The sequence below is a fragment of the Pipistrellus hanaki genome, assembly GCF_964339955.1.
Source record: "Pipistrellus hanaki genome assembly, chromosome: 10".
Classification (NCBI taxonomy): Eukaryota; Metazoa; Chordata; class Mammalia; order Chiroptera; family Vespertilionidae; genus Pipistrellus; species Pipistrellus hanaki.
The window spans coordinates 69239480-69257480 of record NC_140512.1 but is presented as its reverse complement, the minus strand read 5'-3'; the positions used below and the strand labels follow the sequence as shown (position 1 = coordinate 69257480).

At 54.6% G+C, this 18001-nt stretch overlaps 1 protein-coding gene across 3 annotated transcripts; it reads left to right on the top strand.

Moving 5' to 3' along the window:
• Positions 1-1146: 1146 nt before the first annotated feature.
• On the top strand, positions 1147-10876 carry ASB10 (ankyrin repeat and SOCS box containing 10). 3 transcript variants are annotated; one of them, XM_084897544.1, is made up of 7 exons: positions 1313-1478; positions 1869-2107; positions 2263-2530; positions 5401-5920; positions 9856-9969; positions 10220-10405; positions 10574-10876. In XM_084897544.1, exons 1-6 carry the CDS (start codon positions 1459-1461, stop codon positions 10403-10405), a joined length of 1347 nt encoding a protein of 448 aa, XP_084753670.1. In that variant the 5' UTR covers positions 1313-1458; the 3' UTR covers positions 10574-10876. The 3 variants fall into 3 exon arrangements, with proteins under 3 accessions (XP_084753669.1, XP_084753670.1, XP_084753668.1); XM_084897543.1 differs by lacking the exon at positions 1869-2107 and having other exon boundaries at positions 1147-1478; XM_084897542.1 differs by lacking the exon at positions 1313-1478 and having other exon boundaries at positions 1680-2107.
• Positions 10877-18001: the final 7125 nt, after the last annotated feature.

Here is an 18001-nt window from a genome sequence, read left to right as displayed (position 1 = left end):
GGTGGCGGGTGGAGAGGAGAAAAGGTATTTGTGACTGCTGGTAGATCCGGTGCCTTTTCTGAACGGTCTTCACTTCCACTTTCCTCTGGACACCTTCTTCCACCTGCCTTTGTCTTTGACCAGAGCCTGGCCCCCAGGGCTCAGGGAGCAGAAGTCCATCTGTGGATCCCCCTTGTGGGGAGAGAAGAGCTAGGGGAACTGGAGTCAGAAAACTCTGGGTTCTCCCGAAGAAGCAATGTAAAGAGTGTGTGAATAAAGGTCAAGTGCACACCACAGGCTGTAACAGCAATGAGGGCCAGGCCAGGCGAGACCTCGGGGGCAGCGCCAGCTCCTATGGCAGAGGTGGCTCAGCCGAGCCTAGGGGGTGGTTTGAGTTTTCTTTCTCCCTTTTTTTTCATGTTCTCTCTCCAAATGAAAGTAGTTTTAGTATCTGATGTGGGCAGAGTCACTTCCTCCTTCTCACCACGGCAGATAGAGAGGTCAAGGGAGAGGCAGGGGTCGTCTACAGAGATGGGGTCAGCACAAGGAAGGGGGTGGGAGATTAGCAGCCAGGAGGTGTTGCTGCTGGTGGGATCCCTGTTCCCCTGGGCAGAGCCTGTCTTCCTAAGAGCCCCTGGAGGAGATAACTCATAGAAAGGCCTTCCCTGCAATTGTCCCCATTCTGAATCCCTCCCTCAGGTTCGGGAGGGTGATGATGTGGGGCTAGTTGGTGAAATTTGGGAAGACAGAAAAAATTGCATGCACTCACTGGCCCTCCCTCGGCCCCAGCAGCTGGAGGCCTCTTGGTGGAGCACACGGTAGATGAGAAAGAATGAGAAACGGCAGCTGGAGAGCCCCACCCTCCAATCCCCGCTCTGCAACAAGCTGTCACACGAGGGGCCAGTCACTTCCCACCTCCGGACTCCCTTTTCCTTTTCCTGTGAAACCGCAATTGGTGCCACCATCCGGGTCGTCCCTTCGATCCGGCTGCGAACAATTCAGGGTGAAACTCGGGGTTGGAGGGTCCCATCCTCACTCGATCTCCAGGCTCCTCCCTAGTTCCCGTTGCCAGCCTCAGCCTCATTCCCCACGAAGGACAGCTAGGACAGCCCAGGCTATTTATGGCCTGGTTCCCTGCCCCTCCCATCACGGGCCTCGCCTGGCTCAGGCCCAGTGCCAGGCATCGCCTGAGTCCTGCTTCTTTGGCTCTCTCTTCCACAAACCAGCCATGCCCGGGAGAAGGGGCTCCCCTCCCTACTCGGGTCGCCATCCGGGGTGCTTCTCCTCAGCCCCCGCCTGCCGAGCCTGGGATCCTCAGTCCTGCCCAGACTGGGAGCCCCCACGGCCGTCGCCGCTGCTGTGCCGGGACATGGCCCTGCAGAACGCCCTGTACACCGGAGACCTGGCCAGGCTGCTGGAGCTGTTCCCCCCGCTCAGCACAGCCGACCTGCTGCTGGAGAGCCGGGCTGCTGAGCCTCGATGGAGCAGCCACCAGAGAGGTGAGGGGCAGTGGGGGCTGGAGCTGAGGACCAGGGGCTGGGCTGACAGCATCAGGTGGAGGGAGCAAGCGCTAAAGGAAAAGCAGCCCCTGGCAGCTTCTCCCTCACCCCAAGGCTTGCCTAAACCTTGGCCCAGGAGTGGAGTCATGTGGAGCCCAGAATAGCTCCTGCTGAACCATGTGGCCAGCTCAGGCTCAGCTCAGGGACAGAGACCCCCTCCTTCCATCTGTCTGTGCTTCTCTTCCTTTTCTCTCTTTGCCTCTGGCCCCAACCTCTCCTCCCCCAAAACCCCCTTCCCATATGCTCACACTCTGCCCTAATGAGCTGGTCCCCAGGTGAGTGCAGGGGGTGGGCAGAGCCCCCAGGTGACAGACGTGCCCTCTGTGCCAGGCTGGTGGAGAAGCCCCGCAGTGGGTCTGCAGAACACCCAGAGTCTGGCCCGGGACCCATCGTCACCCGCACAGCCTCAGGACCTGCCCTGGCCTTCTGGCAGGCATTGCTGGCCGGGGACGTGGGCTCCGTCTCCAGCATCCTCGCGGACTCCAGCACTGGCCTGGCACCAGACTCCGTCTTTGATACCAGCGACCCAGAGCGATGGAGGGATTACCGCTTCAACATTCGTGCTCTGAGTACGGCCAGGGGCACTGGGGGGTCTGAGCAGGAGACGGGAGGCTGGGAATGGAGCCCTGGGCTCCCTCCTCCCGGCCTCTGCCCTCCTCCCTCCTTACCTGGCAGCTCTTTGCTTCCCTCCAGGATCTGAGGCCGGTGTCTCCTCTCTCCCCAGGACTCTGGTCTCTGACTTACGAAGAGGAGCTGACCACCCCACTGCACGTGGCAGCCAGCCGGGGCCACGCGGAGATTGTGCAGCTGCTGCTGAGGCGGCGGGCAAGGCCAGACAGCGCCCCCGGGGGCCGCACCGCCCTGCATGAGGCCTGTGCCGCAGGCCACACCGCCTGTGTCCACGCGCTGCTGGTGGCAGGAGCCGACCCCGACATCCCTGACCAGGATGGGAAACGCCCCTTGCACCTCTGCCGGGGGGCTGGCACCCTCGAGTGAGTGACTCCTCGCCCTAACCCCCACCCCACTTGTAGGGGAGACAAAGCTATGACCTCAGGGGGGATGGGGAGCATGTCAGGGGCTAGCAGGCTGGGGGGGCTGGATGGAGGAATCAGGGCTCAGGTGGGGAGTCAGGATGCACTTACTCTTCAAACCATCCAACCATTGGGCCCAGGAAGTTTGGAATGGCCTGAACTGGGGACCGTTTCTGCTTCCCCAGAGGCCGAGGAGGGCAGTGTCAGGGGTCAGCCGCATGGCCTGCATCGGAGAACTTGTCTGGATTCGTTCATGTGTTCCACAGCAACTGAGGCATGGACCTGCCCTCAGGGATGGACTGTCCAGTGATCCAGATAGGCTGTAAGGACAGTGACTTCCTGTTAGAGTCTACCTTGGTCCCTGGGGACAGGGTCTGGTTCTCAACTTGGCAGGTCTGGCATTTCCAGAATGGCAGGCACCCTCAGTAATGGACACAGGGACTGAGTCCAGCTAACCAAACTCACAAGAAACTAAGATATATCCAAATGTGGCACAGGCATTGCTTACTGTATGGAATATTCCAGATAAGTATGCCCTATGAGCAGGGAACCTTGGAGGATGAGTCCTCACAACTCTTTGAGCATGGACTCCCCCAAAGGAAGCCTTTGCAAACCGTTGACTAATTGCACCCACAACGGAGGCCCTCTCTCTACTGACTACACACCTGCCAAGTTTCACATGGGCCCCTGAATGGAGCCCAGTTTTTATCCTGGGTCCTTCTCTCGTGGACCTTCTTCCACCCGTTAACCTCGTCAGCTTTCAGAGGCTCCGCTGACTTATCATATTGAAGACACGTCCTATTCCAGCATAGGCCCTGAGAAATACAACGAGGTGTGAGCCACGTAGGTAACTAAAATTTTCTAGCAGCCTTATCATAAAATGAAAAAGAAACAGGTGAAATTAACTTTTTAAACAGTGGTAGAATACCCATAGCACAAAATTTAGCATCTTAACCATTTCTAAGTATATAAGTGCATTCACATTGTTGTGTAACCATCACCACCAGCCACCCAACTCCTGAATGTTTTTAATCTTACAAAACTGTTGAGCAATAACTTCCTATTGAACAGCAACTTCCCATTCTCCCTCCCCGCACAGCAATATCATTCTACTTTCTGTGTCTATGACTCTGACTCCTCTGACTACCTCAGACAAGTGGGATCATATAGTGTTTGTCCTTTTGAGACTGACTTATGTCACTTAGTATAACGTCCTCATGGTTCATCCCTGTTGTAGCATGTACCAGAATTTCCTTCATTTTTAAAGGTTGCATAATATTCTATTGTATGTAGATGCCACATGTCAGTTATCCATTCATTCATCTATTGATGGAGACTTAGTTTTCTTCCATATTTGACTGTTACGAATAATGCTGCTGTAAACTATGTATAAAAGAATATCTGTGAAACAGCTGACATTAATTAATATATTTCACTTAACACAATATATCCAAAATGTTATCATTTAAACATACAATCAGTAGCAACAACAAAAAAATATTAATGGGGTGTTTTACATTCTTGTTTTGTACTATCTTCAAGTTGATGTGATTTTACACTTAGTTGGTATCAATTAGGACTAATCGTATTGCAAGTGCTCAGTAGCCACATGTGGCTGATGGCTACTGATTGGACAACACAGTTCCACCTGTTGACCTCATCAGCCTCAGAGGGCTCCTATTTTTAGCTCTGGCCATGTCCCAGCCCAGCTCCCTTGAAGTAACACCCAGTGATGATCCTTTCTTCCTTTCTTGAGTAAGCAACTGTGTATCTAAAATCATTACGGGGAATTTCAAACACAGAAATGTGGGCAGGATAAGATAATGATCCACCATCATCTGTACCACCCACCTCTCCCTGTCATTAACGCTGCTGTTACGAGTTCTCATGAAAACAGCTTTTCAGGCATATGCTGCCCACAACAGCATCATTTAGGTCTAGATTTCAGCAATTATCCCTGTTCTACAGATGAGGAAGCTGGAGCTTATCTTAGCAAAGAGGCTAATGCCTTTAGCCTTGAATTTTGGTGCACGAGACCTTTCATGGGGCAATTCTGGCTGTTCAGTTTTGTTTTTGTTTGTGCTCACTGCTGGGCCCCACTCCCCATTCCCTCCTCGGGTCCCTGTAACTCCCCTGCTGTCCCAGGACTGGAAGGCCAGCTTCTCCCCTCACTAGCTGTGCGAACGTGGGTGAGAGCCTCACGCCCTCAGTGCCTCCGTTTCCCACCGGAATCTGCCCTAGGAAGCAAGTGCACGCAGTAAGGCCCAGACCTGCCAGGTGTGAGTGCACCGTGGCGTCTGGTGGCTTTTCCTGCCATTGAGGGCTTAGTGCCCTGTCCCTGCAGGGCATGTGTGGACCGGAAAAGGGAGCATTGTTTTTGTTTTTTGATATATATATATATATATATATATATATATATATATATATATATATATATTTTTTTTTTTTTTTTTTTTTTACAGAGATGAACAGAGAGGGATAGAGAGTTAGAAACATAGATGAGAGAGAAACATTGATCAGCCGCCTCCTGCACACCCCGCACTGGGGATGTGCCCGCAACCAAGGTATATGTCCTTGACCGGAATCAAACCTGGGACCCTTGAGTCCGCAGGCCAACACTCTATCCATTGAGCCAAACCGGTTTCGGCAAGGGGGCATTGTTGAACCTGTAAAATCTTGCTGGATGACCAGTGACAAGATGGGAGGTGAGGGCATACAGAACCAGGAGCCACCCACGGATCCCCATTGATGGCTTTGCTCAGACTGGCGGAAATGCAGGGGTGAAGGGCTATGCCCCATTTTCTTTCCCACCGCCCTCTCACCCTCACCAGATGTGCAGAGCTGCTCCTGAGGTTTGGGGCGAAAGTGGATGGTCGGTCCGAGGAGGACGAGGAGACCCCTTTGCACGTGGCCGCCCGGCTTGGCCACGTGGAGCTGGCAGACCTACTTCTAAGACGGGGCGCAGACCCAGATGCCCGGGACGCCGAAGGCTGGACACCGCTGCTGGCTGCCTGTGACACCCGCTGCACACCCCCCACCGCCCCTGAGGCCACCGCAGCCCGCTGCCTCCAGCTGTGCCGCCTGCTGCTCTCAGCCGGCGCCGACCCCGACGCTGCTGACCAGGACAGGCGGCGGCCGCTGCATCTGGCCTGCCTCCGCGGCTACGGGGCCATTGTGGAGCTGCTCCTGTCCTGCGGTGTCAGTGTCAACGCCATGGACTACGGGGGACACACAGCCCTGCACTGTGCTCTGCAGGGTCCCCCCATGGCCCTGGCCCAGAGCCCAGAGCATGCAGTGCGAGCGCTGCTCAACCACGGTGCTGTCCGGATCTGGCCGGGGGCTCTCCCCAAGGTACGGGGCTGGGGGCAGAGGGAGGGCAACGAAGGCCAGGGACCAGGAGACCAGGCCTGTGTGCCCACATGCTCTGGGTGCGCCTGGGCCACCTGGGCATTTGATAGGTCAGTTCAGTCTGTCTTTCATTCCACAAGCCAGCAAAGCCCAACAGCGGCAGAGGTGAGGACACAGACCAGGGGAGGAGTGTGTGGTGTGTGTGTGTGTGTGTGTGTGTGTGTACTCATGTGTGAACATGCATACATGTGCACACGCATGTGTATACATATACATGTGCTCTCCATATGGACTGAGGGCGGTGGGGCCAGATTATAAAGGATTGGAAGAGTCTGAGAGGAGGAGCCAGGATTGATGGGGACAGGAGGGAGCTGATAAAGAAAGCCCTAGCTCTGCTTGCTGTGGGCTGATCAATGAGACACTTGATGCTCAGGCCAGGCTCCCCTAAGCAGGTGATGAGCCTGGGTCATGAGGTTCCGGACGAGCTTGGTCCTGGTTTCTGAGTGCTGGCAGGACAGGCATCAGCCAGCCCCGCGCAGCTGACCTGGAACCTGAGAAAAAATCCTTCCCTGTCAATTTCCAATTTGTATCTTTACTTACGTTAACTTCCCCAAAGGGGCTCAACTGGAAGACCTGTTACTGATGTGCTGGCAGGGGGCCTGTCCCATGCAGGCTCGTGTCTGGAGGTGGCTATGTGACGTAAAAGGGCACTGGGTCTTGGGTTGGGTCAGGACTAATATGGCTGTGGGCAAGTCCCCCTGCCCTATCTCCCTGTTTATTCCGTCCAGCCTCGCCTTGTCCTGGATGCTTCCCTTCTGTCCCTACCTTTCCCCTCCACTCACAAGCCTGGAAGCATTTGTCTAGATTCCTAAGCAAGACCAAATAATTAAACAGCCTGAGAGTTCGGCAGATTGGTCTCCCCTTTGGGAGAATACAAGAAAATCAACAATTAACACTAATTAATCTCCTATTAACACCAGATAATTAGGAGACAAGTAATTCCCTGTAATCTGACAGTGGCTCTGACAGCTAATGATTCCCGTCATCAGAAACGGCGTGGGAGGAGGAGGTGGAACAGCAGGCAGGACTCCCGGGATCCCTCTGCCTGCCCCCTGGCCCTGCTCCTCCCTGCCTCCTACACCAAGCGGGCCACAGAGCAAAGAGCCCCATCCAGCCCTTCATGATCAGAAAGTGCAGGATCCATTTCCCACGACTGGACAGCTGTGCCAGGCATGGCTGGGATGCCTGTCTCCGGTGAGGAAGTCCTCTGCCCTGCTTAGGAAGTCTACGTGCCCCTGGGACCACTGCCAGCCCAGCCGGTTCTCTAGGAGCCACCCTACTGAACTGAGCACGTCGGAGACCCCATTTTGATGCTCGTTTGTGTGACTATAGTCAAGTCCCTGGAATTTTCTGAACCCAAGTTCCCTGCGACCAACAGTGATGAAAAGCTATTGGAGCACAGTGGGTAACAGTAAGAGCCCGCACAGTCCTGCCCACACACCACACATTGTTTGAAGGGGTGTGGCCTGTTACCTGGGTCCCCTTAGTCCTCCCAACAACCTCTGAGGTAGGTGGTGACTAAGAGTGCAGGCTCTGGAGGCAGGCACACTATCTGGGTGACCCTTGGCAAGTTGCTTAGTCTCTCTGGGCCTTAGTTTCCTCTGCAAAATAGGAACATAACAGTATGCCTGATTCTTAGGTTAGTGTGAGAACTAAACGAGTTACACATATAAAGCTCTTTGGACAGGGCCTAACTGGAGTTCATGTGCAATACCTGTTTGCTAGCCTTGTTTTGAAATTACGTAGTGTATGTGGAAGCACTTGGGGAGCTGTTAGGCATTATCCCAGTGTAGGGTATCATTAGACAAAGGGGGGCAGAGAGACGCAGATTGGAACATAGGAGAGTTCCTGGAGGGAGTGGGACTTGGGCTTGAAGAGCTGGAGGCACAGGCATTCCAGGCAGCGTGCACAGACAAATCAACGTGGGCCAGGACAGACAGAGACGGGCCCCAACGGCAGGCAGGAGGAGCAGGTCGAGCAGGGAAGTCCAAGGTAACCAGCTTGCAACTTCCTAGCTCTAAGGAGTAAGGAAAAGAGACCTGACCTGGACAGATAGCTGGGCAGCTTCGGTGAGCACCTCCAGCTGCAGGGCCAGAGCAGAAGGCTGTGGGGGTGTACGATGCTTTCCCAGGGGTCCTGCTTCCTGGACCAGACCTTCCCCTGCTTCCATCAGCTGGCAGTGCCCAGAACATGCAGCACTCCCCGCCGTCCGGGCAGACAGGTCTCCTCTCCTTGTGCAGGGTGGTAAAGCCCCCAATGCCGGTGTGTGGGAGGGAAGTGCACAGAGATGCTGTCTGGAACATGGCACCTGGCTGCTCTCAGATTTTACAAAGAATCTGCAGCTAGTAGCTCGACATATAGCAAGAAATGGAAAAGATGAAGCACGAATCTGCTTATGGGTATTACATGCAGGCATGGATGGGTATGACAGTACCTGTGTGTGTCACACCTGTGCATGGTTGCCTTTCTGACCACATGGATGGTCCCGCAGTCATGGGCAGCTCCCTGGCATGGCTTGCTCCTCACTGCATCCGGCCACATCCTTAGACAGGCCTTTAAATTTTTTTAAAATATATTTTTATTTATTTCAGAGAGGAAGGGAGAGGGAGATAGAAACATCAATGATGAGTGAGAATTATTAACTGCCTTATGTACATCCCCTACTAGGAATTGAGCCCAAAATCCCAGGCATATGCCCTTGACCAGAATTGAACCTGGGACCCTTCAGTCCACAAGCTGATGCTCTATCCACTGAGCCAAACTGGCTAGGGTGAGAGGCCTTTTTGATCATCACCTAGGACTGTGCCCTCCCAACCATGGTCTCTGAGCCTACTGATTTTTATTTTCAGCAGCATATCTTCAAGCTGTTTTCTTTTCGAAATAGAAACTTCCTTACCTGTCGGTCCTCCTCACTGACAGCTCCTCAGTGATTGGCCCACTGTGGCCTTCAGTAAATATTTGCTGAATGAAGAAATGAGATCTCACCCCCTCTCTCTCCTACATCAGGCTTCTGCTGGTCTGGCCCCTTCTCTCTGAATGCCCTCTGGGCTCACCTTCACATCCCCAGGCTCCTGATCTGTGAATCCCCCAACCACCCTGCTCCCTCCCCCTTGTAGCTAGCTGTCTCTACCCCTCACTTGGCATCAGGAGAATTCATTCATCTTTTTATCCTCTCAGGAGCTCCAACCTTAGCTCAGGAACCCCTTTTCCATCCAAAAAACAAGCAGCAGAGAGCCTCAGTTTCCTTTGTTTGTAAAATGGGATAATAATAGTTTGTACCTTGTAGGGACAGGATTAAGAGACTTAATACAAGTAAAGTGCTAAGAACAGTATCTGGCACAGAGTGTGCATAATAGAAATGTTAACTGACATCCTGGTTTCCTGTTCCCACCATCACCAAGCACCACAAATTGTGAGGGAGTACATTTAAAACAATAGAGATGTACTCCCTCACAGTCCTGGAGGCTGGGAAATTGAAATCCAGGTGTGGGCAAGGCTGGCTTCTTCCGGAGGCTCCGAGAGAGAATCTGTTCCATGCCTGTCCCCAAGCTTTTGGTGGCTGTCCACAGTCCTGGGTGTTCCTCGACTTGTAGGTTTATCACTCCAATCTCTGCCTCCATTGTCCCTGTGTGAAGTCTGTGTTGTTTCTCTTCTCATAAAGATAGCCATCATATTGGATTGGGATCCACCCTAATGGCCTCATTTGAACTTGATTACATCGACAAAGGCCCTGTCTCTGAACAGGTCACATTTATAGGTCCTAGAGATTAGGACATCCACAACAGCTGTTCTGTGCTGGCGGGTCACCCTGGGGGGACGGACTGGGACCTGCAGGGTGGCGTAATCCTGGGAGCACTCAGTGCTTCCGCCTCCTCCAGGTGCTGGAACGCTGGTGCTCGTCCCCGCGCACCATCGAGGTCCTGATGAACACCTACAGCGCCATGAAGCTTCCTGCAGAGGCTGCGGGGCTGGTTCCTCCTGAAATTCTGCAGGTTAGACTCCGGGACCCTGACCACACAACCGCTCAGCCCGTCCAGGAGACTCCCACCTCCTACCACATGGGTCCCCCCCACAGAAATTCCCCGGGGACCCTCTTATGTCCCAGAAGAGGAAAACGTAGCGTGAACACCCCCAGAGGCTCCAGAAGCTCCACACGGCCACCAGCCTGCCCTGTGGGGGGAACGGGTGTCCCAGGCTGCCTTGTCCCAGGCTGCCTCGCTGAGCCCTCCATTCCACCCCCAGAAGCACCGCCGTTTCTACTCCTCCCTCTTCGCCTTGGCGAGGCAGCCCCGATCGCTGCAGCACCTGAGCCGCTGTGTGCTCCGAGCTCACCTGGAGGCCTGCCTGCCCCGTGCCCTGGCCCGCCTGCCCCTGCCGCCCCGCCTGCTCCGCTACCTGCAGCTGGACTTTGAGGACGTGCTCTACTAGGTGAGTCCTGGGCTCTGTGGACAGTCTCAGCAGGAGATCTTTTTTTTCTTTTTCTTTTTTGGAGGGAGGGGGGGTAGGAGGTAGGAGGAGAGTTGGGGGCAGTGTCCTGGCCAGGACCAGCCAGCCTCCCATAGCACGGACCTCTCTGAATGCACCCTCTCCTTTCAGGTGGACACTGCCCTCTGAGAGAGCCCTGGACACCAGGGGCTCCGGCCCACCTCTCACAGCACCAAACCCAGGACTGAATGGAACCAGCTCAAGCCCCGGTGGCCCTCTCAGCAGGAGGACCATCTCCACCGGCAGAGTGGAGGCTGCCATTCCCACCAGGGAGAGGTGGATGGACATGTTTGTTGGAGAGAGAGCTAGGACTCATGGCGAGTGATACTCTCCTCTTGGGGGTCTCCTGAGGTCCCCTCTGGACAGTCCAAATCCTGTATGCACATTAAAGTCTCCAGACTGTGTTGTTTGGTACTCTCTCCAACAGGCCTGCCTTTGAGCTGGACCACTCACTGGGGCCTCGGGATGGGCAGACTGGACCTGTTCCATGGTTCGTCACCTTCCCCCTCTGGCATCCACCAGCTGTTGGGGGATCCCAGGCAGATCCCTGCCCCTCTCTGCCTGGTGATAGTATCAGAAAAGTCCCAAAGGACAGCCAGCAAGTAGATGACCAGGCTTAGGGCAGAGCCTCAGCAGATGAGGCCAGGCAGACAGTGGGGCAGGACAGTAAAGGCATCTGGGAGTGGGGATGGGATGGGAGGGACAGAAAGGCCAACATGAACCGACAAGGTGGGCAAGCATGGAGGGGTAACCATGGTTCAGGAGAAAGTGGAAGACCCAGGTTTAGAAAAAAAATACATACACAGCCGAAACCAGTGTGGCTCAGTGGAGAGAGCATTGGCCTGTAGACTGAAGGGTCCCAGGTTCGATTCCGGTCAAGGCCGTCCGGTCAAGGATGTACCTTGGTTGCGGGCACATCCCCAGTGGGGGGTGTGCAGGAGGCAGTTGATCAATGTCTCTCATCAATGTTTCTAACTCTCTATCCCTCTCTCTTCCTTTCTGTAAAAGAAAAATCAATAAAATATATTTTTTAAACACACACACACACACACACACACACACACACACACACACACAAAGATCTCCCTCTTTCCTGTCCTGTAGGTCAGGGAGCATCGGATGCACACTGGTTCCTTCCACTATTGATCTGCTCCTTCAATTAGCTTTGAGGTGGCAGGAGCTGAACTGAGAGTTAGGCCCTTGGGTTCTAGCCAATAAGCCTCTCCCCCACTCTGGGCTGTGAAATAAGACAGAAGAAAGTTCCTGCGGGGCTTTGCAGTACCAGGGTTTTAAGAACCTGCAGGGTCCCCAGCAGCCAGGAGCGACCTGCAGGGACCGGAGGGAGGGAGGCAGGCGGAGTTGACCGAGCCGCAGAGCAGCCAATCCAGTGCACCATAATCCGTGACGTCAGGGTTGCTGGACAGATTTTCAGGGCCGCGGAGTGCGCACGCGCCAGAGTCCACGCTTTTCCCGCCAACAGCTAGGCTGGCCTGGAGGGCGCGTGGCGGCGGGTGAGGCTTGAGGGCGCGGAGCTCGCGGGCTGAGGAAGGAGCAGCCGAGGCGGACGGCCCGAGATGAGTGCGCTGGTTTCCCACCCGGCTGCTCTGGCCTCGGGTGACCGGCGGTTGCGGGGCGCTGCGCGAGGACGGACGCCCGACCGGAGGGCCCGCGCCGGGAGCCCAGGCCCACGGAGGTCAGGCCAATGGCGGGCCGTGTGGGCGTCCAGGTCCCGCCTAGGGCACAAGTCCGAGCGGTTTCCGCGAGGCGTGTGCGGGAGTGCCCTCTGTGCTGGGGCCCCCGGGGGGCGGGGGGCCAGGGAAAAGCGGGTGCCGCTCAGGTTCCGCCCCTTCTGGCGCCTCCGGGGGCCCAGGCGCGGCCGCCCACTGGGGGGCAAGAGCGGCTCTCCGTGGAGGAACTCCCGCGTGACTGACAGGGTTTGGGGCGATGTGAGGCGGGGGCGGGGGGAGGGCGGTGTGAGGCGGGGGCGGGGGGGGGGCGGTGTGGAGCGGTGTGAGGGGTGGCGGGGTGGCGGTGTGAGGCGGGGGCCGGGCAGTGTGAGGCGGGGGCGGGGTGGGCGGTGTGAGGGGGTGGGGGCGGTGTGAGGCGGGGGCGGGGTGGGCGGTGTGAGGGGGTGGGGGCGGTGTGAGGCGGGGGCGGGGTGGGCGGGGTGAGGAGGTGGGGGCGGTGTGAGGCGGGGGACAGGGGGCAGGGACGCCTCCTCTCTGAGGGGTGACGCTTTGACCTGAGGCCTGAGTGACCGGGAGGAGCGGCCATGAGGGTGCACGGGAGAGCAGAGGGGAGGGTCGTGCACTGACGTGGGTTTTAGGGTCGCTCAGCGGAGCTGGGAGGGAGTCAGAGGCTGTTGGCGGGCCCGGCCGAGCGGGAAGCGCAGGCCAGGCCCTTTCCCAGACCCCGGACCCGCTGATGGACGCCCCCGGCCTGAACCCCCATGTGGTGTGCTGGCCACCAAGGCGGGGAGGGGGGGGGCGGGCGGGAGCCGGGTTCCACCTGGGGCTCCAGTTCACGTCCATCTCAGAGGCCTGGGACAAGGTCGGCTGGACCTGGGGATCCGGAGTTCAGGACCAGGGTCAGTCCGGGGGCACAGATGTGGGCTCGTTGGGTTGTGGAAGATGTCTAAAGCTGTTTTAAGAGAACCCTGGCTCTCAAGGATGCCTGGCTTTCCTGAGAGAGCCCTATGCATGCATTTTGGTGGAAAAGGTTTTGCTTTTTATTGAATTGATTGGGGTGACATTGGCTAATAGAATTATAGGTTTCAGGTGTACAGTTCTACAATGTATCATCTGTATATTGTATTATGTGTTCACCACACATGTCAAGTCTCCCTCCGTCACCATTTATCCCCCTATAATCTCTACTACTTCCGCCCCCACCCTGGATTCTGTTTCATACCGTCCACGTCATTCATTCTCTGCTTCCTGAGCCCTGGAAGGGTTTTAGGAATGAGACCTGCTCCTTCCCTCAGTGAGTCTTCCATCTAATCGGAGAAACAGGTGTGTGAATAATTAGTTCGAATGCAAGGGGCGATGAAGTGAATGCAAACGACGTGCGGGAGCAGGAGCTGGGCGGGAGGAGTGAGGTGAGCGAGAAGGGCAGGCCTATGGGGAGCCCGCAAAGAAACAGCCTCTCCCAGCGGGTAAGGACTTTGGCCACACCCAGAGCGGTCCCGGGAGGGCGGGGAGGGGGGGGGGTTGAAAGGTAGTGTGGAGTTGGCAGCAGGAGAGGCTGCTGCCCAACTGCAGCTCCCCGCAGCCGGCCAGGGCCAGGAAGGCCCTTTCTAGGGTTAGACACCCGGACATTCTTGCAAGCCGGGGAGCTTCCTCCCAGCCTGCTGGCTGCCGGTCCCGCGGGCCTAGAACCTCTCCCCGGTAATTGCTTTCCGTAATGTGTTTGCTCCAAACCAATTTCACGCCTCCGTGAGGACTCCGCCCTGCACTGGAGGCGGGGACCTCCCCTCCACCAACCCGCCCGCGTGTAACACGTGCTCACACACAGCACACATTTAACACAGCAGATACACAGGGTTCTGGTACCTGGACACAGCAGACATACACAAACCTACACGCGTGCATACTGGACTCTAAGACTCTCGTGTACTATCCTCATCCCAACCAGTGCACTCACCCAGCAGCGCCCCTTGCGTGCCTGTCCCTGGAGGCTACCCTGATCCTATTCCTTTGCCCTCGGGGCACCTCCCGGACTAGAGCGAGGAGGCGCTCTCGCGGTGGCGCAGTTGCACTCTGCTGCCACCAGAGGGTACTCGCGGACAGGGCCCAACACTGCCCACCGTCAGTGGACTCTCCTGTCCCTGAGTGAGGCAGCAGTATCTGCTGGCTTTAACTTTTTAAATTTATTTTGTTAATTCTCATCAGAGGATATTTTTCCATTGATTTTTAGAGAGAGAGTGGAAGAGCCACTGGCATGGCTCAGTGGTTGGATTGACCAGGAGATCATGGTTCGATTCCCAGTCCAGGCACATGCCTGGGTTGTGGGCTCAATCCCCAGTGTGGGGTGTGCAGGAGGAGCCAATCCATGATTCTCTCTCATTGATGTTTCTATCTCTCTCTCCCTCTCCCTTCCTCTCTGAAATCAATAAAAATACAGTTTTAAAAAGAGGGTGGGAGCCAGGACTGGTTTGGCTCAATGGATAGAGCGTTGGCTTGGGGACTGAAGGGTCCCGGGTTCGATTCCGGTCAAGGGTATGTGCCTTGGTTGCGGGCATATCCCCAGTAGGGGGTGTGCAAGAGGCAGCTGATCGATGACTCTCTCTCATCGATGTTTCTAACTCTCTATCTCTCTCCCTTCCTCTCTGTACAAAATCAATAAAAATATATTAAAAAAAAAAGAGAGAGAGAGAGTGGGAAGGGAGGGGGAGTGACACACACACACACACACACACACACACACATACACACACACAGAAACATTGATGTGAGAGAGACACATACATTGTTTGCTTCCTGCAAGAGCCCTGACCAGCTAGAATCAGGCCAGATCGATCCTGCAACTGAAGTAGTTGTCCTTGACCAGAATAGAACCCGGGGCAACCCTTCAGTCCGAGGGCTGAGGCTCTGCACTGAGCCAAACCAGATAAGGGCTGTTGGCTTTGACTTTAGAATACTGTGTTCATTCTTGGCATCCTAGGTTCTGACCTCTAATCAATGAAGGGGAGGCCAGATGATGCCCTCCAGCAGAGACTTGTACAAGAAGAGAGTGTGGATGCAAAATAAAATTCATCTACAGGAGCATCTCCCCAACAGATGGAATAGTGAGAGTGGGACACGTCAGAGCACATGGACAATTAAAGAAGCACTTTTAGAGTAACATTTTAGACAGTGAGAGGAGGTGCTTACCCTCAAAGGACCCGTTCTGGGATTCGGGGGGAGAACCAGTTTTCTCTTGGTAAAGATTTGACAGCAATGGCTTCTGTCCTTGGTACTGATAGGAGAGCCACTGATTTGGGGACTTAATTTTCTCCTTCTTCTTCTTCTTCTTCTTCTTCTTCTTCTTCTTCTTCTTTTTCTTCTTCTTCTTCTTCTAGAATTAATGCATATATTTTATTTTCTATTTATTTTCTTTCTTTTGGGGGGAAGAGGGACTTTCATTCTTGACTACACTGCTCTTCTTGGTCCATTTATTAGTAGTGCAGGAAGAACTCATTTTGAAAGGTATTTCCTCATATTCACTTGATCCTTGCACCACCTCTTTGATTAATTCATTCTGTCCCACCAGAGAGTGACAGGCTTATTAAAGTGGTCCTTTACTGAAAAGACTGGTGGGAGGGAGATGTGTGTGTGTGTGTGAATATATATATATATATATATATATATATATATATATATATATATATATATATATATATATATATATATCCTTTGAGCTTTTGGAACTTTGTGCTGATTTTATTACCTATGCAAAAATGAATACAATTACTTTTTAAAATGGGTCTTCCTTCATGGTTTATTTGATTGGTATTGTTGCTAATAGAGCTCTAGGTTCAGTTTGTAGCCCAAAAGTTCCCTCAATAATTTATCAGATCAATAAGCCTCTTATTGTGTATTCAGTACTCTAAAGCCATCAAACCAAGTACTGACCTCTATCTCACTTTTTAGTGCAATACACTTTACAGTCCAGTCTTCCGTATTGGTACCATGAAGCACTTGGTTAATTTAACAAAGGGTTCTGACAAATATTTTTAGAAGGATGTACAAGGATTATCCTTGTACTTTAGTGGTGAGTTGGGCTTCCCAGACCTAAGTTAAGCCACCTCTTTTTTTCTCCCACCAGACTCATCTTAGAAGTTTCACTGAGTTCAATGTAGAGCCCGCACAGGACTGAATGGCAATCACACTCTTCTCCCTTTACCTCTCTGGTGAACTGTCAATCAAGTGTAACAAGAGAAAGCTCCCTTCTTGGGTCCCACCATCTCTGTCCCACTCTGGTAACAGTGTCTTTCGGGTGCTGAGTTTTAATGCATCAGCCTGACATTAGTGTTGTTCACGAAGCCAACACAACACTCCCGAACTGAACAAATGTCACGGAGACCCAGGGTTCCTTCCTGCCCTGCTCTGTTTGGGCTCAGAAACTCTGAGACTCTTTGGCATAAGTTTTCATCCTCACCTGAGCCAAGTCATCCTCCTAAATTTATGAGGATTCGCTACTATTAACTTTAACTAGCTTGGCCCTCCCAGTGGCCAGATGACCCCATCTTAGCAGGCCAGGCTTGCTCTATGTACTGAAGCTCAGGGCACTCTTCTGTTGACTTGCTTCAAGCGAAAGTGCCCATGACTTTTGCCTCATAGACAACTCTTCCTCTGGGAATCAGAAGGAGGGGAGAGTAAAAAAGACCACCATTTCAGTATCTGAGAATGGGGAAAGGTGAGCAGAGTCATCAGCAATTAGCAGATAATTAACGCTGCTGACCCTTAGGGCTCATCAGCACGCCTGGGGCCAGCCCCCAGCAATCAGCCGGGGGCAGGTCGATAGTGTCAGGCCCAGGAATGAATAGGGCTCATCAGCAGCGCTGGAGCCAGGGAGCCAATCAGGGAAATTAATAGTAAGAGAGGGAGGGGGGGGGGGCGACAGAAAGACAGACAAGAGATACAGATACAGATACAGCGGGGAAATGAGGGGGGGAATAGAATAAGATGCACTGGGATAGGGAATGAGAAATAGTAATGATAAATAGGAGTAGGGATAGACACAAGGGCAGGAAAGAGACGATTGGGAAAGGATGGGAGAAAGACGGAGGAGGAGGGGAGGGGAGAAGGATGCTAAGCACTTGGCATAGTGTGGGCCCCCCAGGAAACCACCAAGAGGCCAGAGCGAGGGACTAAGGGAGTTCACGGGGAGGAGGAAATGCGGATTCAAAGGAAGGAAGAGCCAATGCCGAGAGAGACCGGGGAGAGTGTGGATGGGGCTGGGAGGACGCGACCAACTGAGAAGGAAAAGGGCCAATGTGAGTGGCCCTGAGCCTAGGTGCGCCCCCTGCCGTCCCCGCCCCGCCTCCCGAGGGGGCGCCAAGGTCCTGTCTCGTCTGCCCCTCTGGGCTTGCTTTGGGAGCTGCAGGTCTTTGGCCCCAGGGGCTGGGACGCCGGGAGACTGGCTTGGGTCGGACAGAGGGCAGCAGCCTGGGCCGGGGTGGCTGGGGCAGGGGGCACTTTGGTCAGAGCCTGACCCTCGTGGGGTGCCTTCCTCGCCGGCCGCCGGCGCCCAGTGCACACCCGGCCCATTGGGCTAAGTCGGGGCGGGCTAGGTGGAAGGAGGGGCACTGGCCAACAGCTGCAGCCGTCTTCTCGTTGGCCGCAAACTTTCACAAAGCGGTGTGTCCCGACTCATCAATCTCCATTAATAATAGTTGGTTGGGCCGCGGGGGGCGGGCGGGTCGGGCCGCTGGGAACAGGCGCTGCTGAGGGAGCGGGCGGGCTCCGCGGCGGGCGGAGGGAGGAAGCGAAGCGTAATTTGAAGAAGATGGATGAGTCCGGAGGGCGACACCCCCAGCCCGCCCGCTCGCCCGCCCCC